Source organism: Arvicanthis niloticus, chromosome 29 (genome assembly GCF_011762505.2).
Source record: "Arvicanthis niloticus isolate mArvNil1 chromosome 29, mArvNil1.pat.X, whole genome shotgun sequence".
Lineage (NCBI taxonomy): Eukaryota > Metazoa > Chordata > Mammalia > Rodentia > Muridae > Arvicanthis > Arvicanthis niloticus.
In genome coordinates, this window is record NC_133437.1 from 18,765,357 (window position 1) to 18,775,477 (window position 10,121).

Genomic DNA, 10,121 nt, shown 5'->3' on the forward strand with positions numbered 1-10,121 from the left:
TAATTGCCTTTCTTTCATTTGTAGGTTGATTAAACTTAGGATCATGTATGTGGGTTTGTGTTGAAGTTGTGCCTGGTTCTGCCTCTCAGCCCCGTGCTCCCAGAAATAAGACTCAGACTCAAAATATGTTTACAAATACCTTGGCCTCTTCTCTCACTAGATATAACTTAAAATATCTCATTTATTCTAGCCTCCATTCTGCCACACGGCTGGTTACCTGTACTCAGGTATCATTCGTCTGTCTCATCACACCTTCCCGGAGAATCTCCTGCCTGGCTCTATCCCAAAATTCTTTCTGCTTCCCGGATGTCCTACCCCGATTAAGCCATAGGCCATAGGCTTTATAATTGACAGATGATGCAATACATGTGATAGTCTCTCGACAATTCCCCCTTTTTAGTCCAATAAAAGGTTCTTTTTCTTTTAAATATAAATTGAATACCATTATAACAATTATGAAAACTATAATGTATGATAGATGCTTATGATGTCCAATTCATAGTATTTGGCTATTAAGGAGAAAGTTTTATCTATCCTATCTTAGTGTATTTAAAGTTTTGTACCTAACTCAAATTTTATCCTAACTTGTATTACCATCCTAAAAAATCTTCTTAGAACTAAACAATTTAAGCTTATAAGACTCTTGACTATCTACTCTCCAACCCCATCAGAGACCTGAGAAGGAATAAATATTACCTGAGTGTGCAGGAAGCACAGGGACACAGCTTCCAAAGATTATAGAAATGACAGAGACGGCTGACTGCCTGGACAGTCCCCAGTGTTCTCTGTAATGTTGGAGCATCTGTCTGTCTTCAGCCTTCTGTCCCAGGATATCTGACAGACCTTGTGTAAAGCGGGAATTATAAAGATCTTGCTTACTCTGTCTTGGCAGAGCTTAGCAGTCGACTTCGCTGCATCCATTTGTTCTTTTTGGACAAGATGTTTGTAGTTGAAACATGTCTAGCTTGCCACAATTAAAGCAACTCAATATGGAGTTATTGTTTCTCATTATCTTCTTTTAAGTGGAATGTGGTTACTGTTGGGAGCAGACCTGTCTCAATGTCAAAAAAGCCTTAAATTAATACAAACATGTTTAAATGCCGTATTCTGTGAGTCTCTGAGATTTTTGAAAACCATCTATCTATTGATAGCATATCTGAACAAGCAAATGTTGCCTGTCTCCAGCCACCTATTATCTGTATGACCCAGATGCATATTTCTGTGGTAATTCAGACTAGTATTTGACAAGGCCAGGAGTTTGATTAACTTAATATTAATTGGAATTATTTAATTATCCTAAACAGTTTTTTAAAAAGGACTGGGACTCAACATTGTATTATTAAACGAGTTACATAGGTATAATACCTATACACAAGTTGAGACATGCACATATTGTGTTTTAACAGTTAATCTTGTTTTACATTAATAAAGATTTATACCAATACAAACCTTAAACCTATATCAATATACAAATTCTGTACCAGTGTAACAAAAGATAGCCTCAATTTTACATCAAAATATAAAGACTTTGCCAATGTAAGATTATGGCTATAAAATGTTTTTGGTTTAAAAGTAGATTTAATAATCCATCCCTATTTGTCTAATATTTTTTATAATATTTCTTTCCCTCTTTCTTACCTTGTACTCTTTATCTAAGAAAGAAAGGAGGATAGAGAAGGGAAGAAAAGATAGAAACCCGAGTGTAAGCTCTATTTCATTTTCTCCCTAAGACCGTAATTACTTGTAAATCATCCCCTAAAATGACAATATATTTATTACTCAAAACTGACCAAAACCATCCACTCCAATTTACAGGATTGAGATGGCAGTCTTCTTGCAATTGCTTCCTTTGAATTGGGGCAGAGAATTTGGGGCAAGGGGCAAGAAAATTAGAAAAGAATCGTTAGTCTGAAGAAAGCTAGCTGTAGCTCTTGGCTTTCATGCTCCCTTCTCTTGCTCCTCTTCCTTCCCTCTCTCCCCATTTCCCTGCCCCTCTCTCACCAAGTGCTCATGGCCAACCTCCCAACCTCCACTCCTCTTCCTCTCTCTCTCTCTCTCTCTCTCTCTCTCTCTCTCTCTCTCTCTCGCTCTCGCTCTCGCTCTCGCTCTCGCTCTTGCTCTCGCTCTCTCGCTCTCTTTTCTCTCTCTCGCTCTCTTTCTGCCTTTCTTTGTCTCTAATCCTTCAACTCCTCTCCCCATGCCCTGAATAAACTCTATTGTATACTTAAAAAAAGAAAGAAAGCTAGCTGTAGTATTTGTTGTCCAGTCTCTGTATGTTGAGACAGTGCAGACATAAATGAAGTCATAGTTGGAACAGTCTGAAAGGCTGGACCAAGTGAGCTAGCTGTTTTTGAAGTTGTCCCAGAAGCAAGTCTTTAGAGGAAATAGGTAGGATCAGGGCAGGAAGCTGGAGCAGCAGCTCTCAGCATCCTAGCATCCCGAGAGTGGATGTTGTCAGGGCTACATCTTTGGTTGTCTTTTCTGCAGGTTTCAGTTTGGGTTTTTGCTTGGTTTGGTATGGTGTGGTGTGTTCTGTTTGTTTTGCGATACAGCCTTGCCTATACCCTGGCTGGCCTGGAACTTGCCTCAGCCTCCCAGATGCTGAGATTATAGGTGTGAAACACCACATCTGGCTCCAGACTACTGTTTTTTGTTTATTGATTGCTTTCTTTTCTCATAGAACCTCTAGGAGACTTAAACTCCATGTGATTTTTTTTGATGATTGTAATGAAAGCAATTTTTGCTTAGCCTGTGAAATTGGCTGTCTTCGCACACACATTTCAGATTCGCTGAGACTTCTTCCAATCCCAATTTAAATCTGTCCTGAAACAAGGATTTATATAAACATTTGTTGGTTTAATGGTATCTGACTGGGTCTCTTCTCCAATATGACACATTTTGAGTCCAACAGAACTGAGACAAGTTAGGGAAACAGATTAATGATGGGTGCTTCTTCTGCTGGCGAGTGGAGTCCACTAGAGGGCAGCACTGCTATTGGATCTGCTTTGGAACCCCGCTGGCTCTAGGAACAGCATCTCATTTGAAAACAAACTTGGACCTCAGTTAATTTTACACAGAAGGATGAACTAAAGATTTTATACATAAACCAGACTGCACAGTTGATTTTTCCCTTTAAAACAGTCTGTGTTTAAGTTTTTTTAAATTTCTCCATTTGTGAGGTAATACTTATAGTGCTCAAGTTTACTAAGAATAAATAGATGTTTTCATATTTAAAACAAAAAAAATGAGAGGAAAAGAATCCTTCTGGGTTGACAGTTTTGTCATGGATCAAAGAAAGGGGCTTTGCTTTTGGTTTCTGTTGTTAACTACCCAACACCACCAGGCAGGCAAACCACAAACTCCGTGGAAGAACCCTTATACTGTGTTCCCTTTGGGAAGTGCACTTAAAATTTAGCCTTTCTGTTCAGAGACTAAATCACTGGGCTGACAGTCGGGGTGGGTTTTATACCGTCTGCATCATAATGGAAGCTTCCTTTTCTTGCCTTCTGTTATCTGTCTGTTAGAGAGACTCTACCCCAGTGTTCCAGGTCAATTTTTAAAGAACTTGTCCTGGATAGATTGTCTAAGTCTTAATCTCTCGTTAAGTTTTTCCTTCCTGTTAGTGGTATAATGGGCTGAACTTTAAATACCGTTTAATAGTCAGCAAAATAGAATTTTTTGCAGCATGCAGAATCTCTGTCCGTTTACAGCGTCCTACTGTATTAAGTTAGGACAGCAAGGATTTACAGTTTGGGGCGATACTGCACCTGATCAGCGCACTTTAGTGTTGGTGTTTAGGACCCCATTCAAACCAGGCTTCCTTACACAGAATGACCGCACGACTTCGTTACACATTTGTCAACTTTGAACTAATTATTTTTATACAGCGAGGGCAGGGCAGTGCATCTTGTGATTGTCTTTCTTACTAATAGGATTCTGTCTGCTTCAGCAGGCAGTAATTGAAGGCTTCATGTACGAGTCGGGGGAAAAAAAGTTTTAGGCTGAGTGGGCCATTGTCACAGTTTCTGATCACTAGTAGAACAGAAAGCAGGAGGAAATTGAAGTCAGAATAGAAAAATCAGAGATCAGGAAACTATCCAAGAGAAGAAAACAGCATGTCGTCGGGCTGTTGTTAGGTGCATCGAGCCTGCCTCTGCATAAGGAGCTGGCGTTTGTGGGGGCCTGGGGCCGGCGCAGCCTCTCAGAGCTACCCACGTTCACGTGCTGGCACAGTCACTCTGTAAAACAGCCGAGCTGCAGCACATTGTGTCTAGGAGGGAAAATGGAACATTATGGTCTGTAGCCCATTTCTGACAGATTTCAATGAATTGCAGACAGTATATTTATTCAGAGTTTATTATCATGTGACCAGTTTCATCATCCAACAGTAGTGACAACATAACTTTTTACATGTTTAGGTCACAACAGGAGCTTTTTGGCCTTTTTCTTGAATTGTAAGAATTCAGCAGAGATTACATGTCATTTGCTAGAGGTAACGGGTAAGACATTTAGTGAGATGGCATACGGGTGCACCCAGCGTTTCCCCTTCTCAGCTCATAAACAGAGGGTGTCTGTGTTAGAATGGGATGAGAGCATGGGCGGGCGCCATCCTTAGTCACATGGGGCTGTCGTACGCAGGCAGTGCAGCTCTGCCCGATGTCACCCTTGTCCTCGTTTGTGGTGTCCAGGTTTGTCTGTCCCGGCGTTCCCTCCCTGTTACAGCTCCACCCAGAAGGATTTTATGTCCGTTACTTGGGACTCTGGAAGGACTAGGTAGATGGTACTGAAGTTTTTCAGTATCTTAAGAGCAAGGATAAAAATATGACAGGGAATTAAGTCAGGATGCTTTGACTTACAAAATACACAAAGTAAGCACATAACTGTACAAAGGGGAAATCTTCCTTAAAGACTCTGACGTGGTGGTACTTAGCATCCATGCTAGGTGAGTTGGAATAGAAACTGTTGATAGAAAGTAATACTGAGTGTATTTTGCATCTATTGAAAGGCTGCATGTGACCCATATTCATAATGCTTTAGTTTGAATGCCTGCTCTTCCATGCACTGGCCGTATGTCTCAAGTAAATGCCTCCAAGTTCTATGGCCGCAACCTCCTCATCTGTCAGTGCCCCCTGCCTCTGTGGGTCAGATGGAATTGTGTGAATACATAGCACCCACCTCTGGTCACATGGTATACACAGCTATTCTACAGCAGTTAGAACTTGTGCCTCCTGCAAAAAAAGGTCCTGTGTCACTATAGGACCTTGTTTGAGACGAAGTACTGAGGATCTGATACCACCCATCAAATTTAGCTTATATTCACAATCAAGGTCTCTAACTATTGTTTACTAACTAGTATTCTTTTTTATAACTATAATTTAAATATATGCTAACACATAGCTTGTTCAGAATTTAAATGATTAGTAATTTTGGGAAGTGGTTTTGCCTTCCAGGGACCCAATGAAGCCAATTGTAATCATGCCATGTTCCAATTAAATCCGTTCTTTTTTAACTGTGAAGTGGGCGTGTCAGGACATCTGATCTCCTGGTCCCTTCGTTAAAGCATAGCTTCCACCCTGCGTGCTGTGTGGACACAGCTGCCTGTGTGCATAAGGGGCAGTGGCCATGGTTGCTAGGTTGCTTGCTTTTCTCTGCCCACTCTGCCGCTGCAGTCTTTCAGGCAGAGAATTTTCTAACGGGATTTGGAAAACATGCCCAGGATACTAATTTTAATCTCTGTAAACATACTGGCATTTGTCTTTGCCTGGTCAGTGTGATTATAACTTGAACTCCTTTAAGTTTTTAATGGAAGAGAAATAAAATGTGCCTTGGGGCTAGGAAGCCCGGAAATTCAAATGGTGCTTTGTGTTCCCATTCAGGCATGATCTTCTCGAGGTCCCAAGGCACAAGTGTTAAGTAAATAAGGGAACTAAGAAGACTGTTGTTTACATAATTATAGCCCTGTCAGAAATAGAGACCTCTGTTGAAATATTTGCTGAGTGAACTACAAGTATGGTGAGCAGAATGAACAGGAACATAGAACTGTTGTATCCCTGTGACAGTTTAGCAAACTACAGAAGCCTCCTTCTCCTACGACACTCAGCAGCCGTCAAATGTAGCCGTGGAGGCTGGAGAGATGGCTCAGTGGTGGCCGTGCTCAGTTTCTAGCTTCTACATTAGGTGACTCACAGCTGCTATATCCTCAACTTCAGAGGACCTCAGCCCTCTTCTAGATTGTGTGGGCCTACAGACACGTGTCCACACACCCACACAGACACGTAGATGGAGTTTCTTTTAATTTAGACAAGAGAAATGCATGAATCTATAGGAGTGTTAAGAGGTGAGGAAGTGGTTTGTATTCTCACAAAGAGAAGGTGGAGGAGGTGCCCACAGTGCCTAACCCTGTGTGTGGTCATACAAAAAGGAGGTAGATATGTAGGTAGGTAGATAGATAGATAGATAGATAGATAGATAGATAGATAGATAGATAGATGAGAGAGATATAGATTTATATAGATCTATTTATATATATTTGTTTTTTAAATAAGCTTCACACACACACACACACACACACACACACACACATATGAAGCTTATTTTAAAAACAAAACTCCTTAGGAACATGGTTGTGGTTCATACTCCTAAACTGGTTCGCCTCTCTGTTGGAACTGTCTCTGTAATTCTTACAAGTTTCCACCATGTTTGAGGATGCGCAGAAAATGGTTAGAAAGACGCTTCTCGCCAGTGTGCCGTTAGCTAGTGTTTTACTCTGTGTGGTCAGGGTGTTGTGAGTGCTCCCAGCCAGGTGAGATGAGGACAGTGGGTTTGTTGTTGTTGAAGATCTAACTTCCATCGTTTTATGTAGGCCAAGTGCGACCTGTTAGATTTGTAAAAAGAAGGAGAATCTAATGCGTTAGATAAGCTCTTGATGTCATTTTTTAAAACTCAAAAAAGAAATTACTTTTGATTTAAAGAGAATCTGCTTCCTGCTTAAGTGGCTAATATTTTAATTAAGCTGGGTCTGAAGTTTTTCTGAGTGTCTCCTGATAAACTCCCTCTTTTATGTTGATGGTAATTAAACAGATCCCTGAGGACCCCGCGGGCTCTGTGCGAGGCCCATGCTAATTGTCAGACATGAGCCACTGACCAGTTGGTTTGCTCTTGACTAGTCTGCAGCATGCTGTCAGCTCGGCAGTTTTATTTCTGTGTATTGTGAGCTGTTGTCAGGGCTAACTGGGTGCCATTGTGGCTGAAGATGTTGCGCAAATTGAGGCAGATGGCTCAGATTCAGACGCGTGTCATCCCGAGAGGGGAAAGGGGATTGGCCCTGCAAAGTGGGGTCACAGCAGGTCACAGACCTGCTCCACACTTGTTAGTGTTTTCAAAAGCTCATGTGCGGCAACTTTGTGTTTCTCCACTCATCCCTGCAATCAAACTCCCTCCCCTCAAAATGTGCAGAACATGGTCCAGGAGGGGAAAGTGGAGGCCTAGAAGGGGGTGCCAGCCCTCCTCTGAGGCTTGTGCTCCCCTGTGCATGCAGAATGAAGTAGCAGGATTGACAGAAGTTCATTGTGCCTCCGGCAGCTTTCCAGTCGATTACAGTGTTACAAGCCTGGTTTTGCTTTTAATTCCATGTAATTGGTAGGTTCTTCGTGTCTTGGAATTTAGTAATAACACATTAGACCTCAAGTTTCCTCTATTATATCCTAAAGCGAAAAGAAGGATCTAATGTCCTGGATATTAAATGGGGCTATGGGTGGTACTCGGCTGTCATGTGACTTTGTTTCATGTCACCATTAACAGTAGAGATTGAGTTTGAATATTTTACATGAGCCACTGAGACTTAGGAAGAATTTTATAATGTATATAAAATTAACTTCTTGCATAATCATTTTCAGATATGAGGAATTAAAATTCCAAGCTCTTTGAGAAAGGTAATTGTTCTTAATGTGTTTTAGAAATAAAAATCTGGCCGCATATGTGAAACAGCCTGTGCATGGTAGAGTGTTAGCCGTCAGGAGAGTATATCCTAGTGAGGAATACCCACGCGAGTCTGCCGTTCAAACCCATAAGTAACATAGGCGCCCTTTGCTTGCTCTGTGATGACTGAAGTGGCCTGCCTGCATGTGGTAAGCATGGGCCGGGCAGTTGATTGATTTCTCTAAAGGATGCTTGGCTTTGGGTATGGAACGGTAAGGAACCTTCAATAAATTATTTAGTTAAGAAAAAGAGTTACTTCAAGCCTATTTGAACGTATGCAGTCTCCTCCTTTCCTCTCTCACGATAAAAGGTCTCTCTCTCTTTTTTTTTTTCTTGCAGGTTTGCAGCTAAAACTGTGCACAGTGGGTCATTGATGCTAGTCACCGTAGAGCTGAAGGAAGGCTCCACAGCCCAACTTATCATAAACACCGAGGAAACCGTGATTGGTTCTATTCTGCTGCGGGAGCTGAAGCCTGTCCTGTCCCAGGGGTAGCCTGCCTACATCTGGACTTCAGAGTCTGGCACACAGCAAAAGTGCTTGGCACCCACGACTGCTGCCTTTCATTTATAATAATAGCCCTTCCATCTGGCAGCAGGGAAGAGCACACTCTCGACATTCTTGTCTCTGCTTTAGAAGGCTGCTGTGGCTGTCGTGTGCACACTCCTCTCCCCGCCTCGCTTTGCTAACCAAAGAGCATATATATTACTGTCCATTTTCTCAGCTCCCAGTCCACGTGGCATTTCCTTTGCCCTCCAACGTCTTTTGGCCTCTTCTTCTGGGTTTTGAGAATGATGGGTGTGACTCAGATACTGAAAATGCATTGAGAACTGTCCTTCCCACAGCAGTGAGCAAAGATTAGCAAGGAAGTCATCCAGGTGGCCTCTCGACTTCTTATATGAGAAGGAAATACCATACTTTTTTAAATTAAATGCAAAAAAAAAAAAAATGGCCTCTCTGAAATTCCCATTCTTTTAACTTCCTGGTATTGTAATTGGTTATCGACAATTGTCATCATGAAATTACCCCTGAACGCTAAGGTAAATGAAGGAGCATATGAATAGCATTTGCCTATCCTTATCCTTACTGGCTGAACTTCCTTTGTTCCAAAGTATTTCTGGTCACACTGGAGAACCACAGGGCTTAGTTAATGAAAGAGAAACTTCTCCCAGCAAGGTAAGCTGTTTGCTTCTCTGAGATGGGGTCACTGAGCAGCCTGCTCTGCCGTAAGCTTGAAATCCTCCTGCCTCTGCCTCTTTGCCCCACCCCACCCTCGGCTGGGATGACAGGCATGCATGAACACACTTAGCTCTCTAAACTAGGCAGACAGTGTAACCGTGCTGCAGAGCGGCTGGTGAGCACTCTGACAGCAAGCAGCAGCCTTCTCATAAAGTCAGACACCCGCCTATGCAGCTTTAGCTCATTACCAGGCTGCTGCACCTGCTAAATAAAGCCCGGGTTTCATTTCCCCTTTAAAAATCTTGGTATTGGACCTTTAACAAAGCTGACTAGCACACAGTTGATCATATGCTATTCAAAACTGTATATTATAAGTAGCATCTTTCTATAGATTGTTTATTTGCTAATTTAGGCAAGAAACCATCTTCATTAAAATTATTCTTTATAAATCAGGAAACTTTTCTAATGCTTTTGTTTTGTTTTTGTTGCTGCTATCATTAAGACAAGCCCTGGTTGGATTGGAACTGACTGACTTTATAGACCAGGCTGGCCTTGTTTGCCGAGATCCTCCTACCTCCACCTTCCAGGTCCTGCGTTTACATGTGTATAGCAGGGTGCCTGGCTGATGGCTTTTTGAAAACTGTGAGAAGTTGGACTTGGTGGTGGACACTTCAATTCCAGCACGCTGGAGGCAGAGGTAGGCGCATCTCTGCAAGTTCGGGCCCAGCCTGGTCTGTATAATGAGTTCCAGGACAGCTAGGACTACATAGTTAAGATGGTTTGGGTGACCTTCTTGACACAGGCAGTACCATAGCCATAATGGTTCAGTTCCCTTCAGTACTAGGCATGTTCTCTCTCTGCCTTGACACTGGCTGGCTTGCTGCTGGGCTCAGCTCATCTCCCACATCAGACTCGAGAACAGCAACTGTAGATATGGGCCACCAAGCCTGTCAATGATTTTTAATTG

The 10,121-nt window shown here is 42.2% G+C and overlaps 1 protein-coding gene across 3 annotated transcripts in view; it reads left to right on the forward strand.

Moving 5' to 3' along the window:
* The window catches only part of Ap3b1 (adaptor related protein complex 3 subunit beta 1), a 199,072-nt gene extending 189,461 nt beyond the window's left edge, over positions 1 to 9,611 (forward strand). For 2 of the 3 annotated variants that reach the window (XM_076927169.1, XM_076927171.1), the window contains exon 27: positions 8,317 to 9,611. In XM_076927169.1, the coding sequence (XP_076783284.1) occupies positions 8,317 to 8,470 (154 nt within the window). In that variant the 3' untranslated portion in view covers positions 8,471 to 9,611. Of the gene's footprint in view, positions 1 to 7,895; positions 7,942 to 8,316 lie in introns of those variants that run through there. The other variant, XM_076927170.1, reaches the window with a different exon arrangement.
* Positions 9,612 to 10,121: the final 510 nt, after the last annotated feature.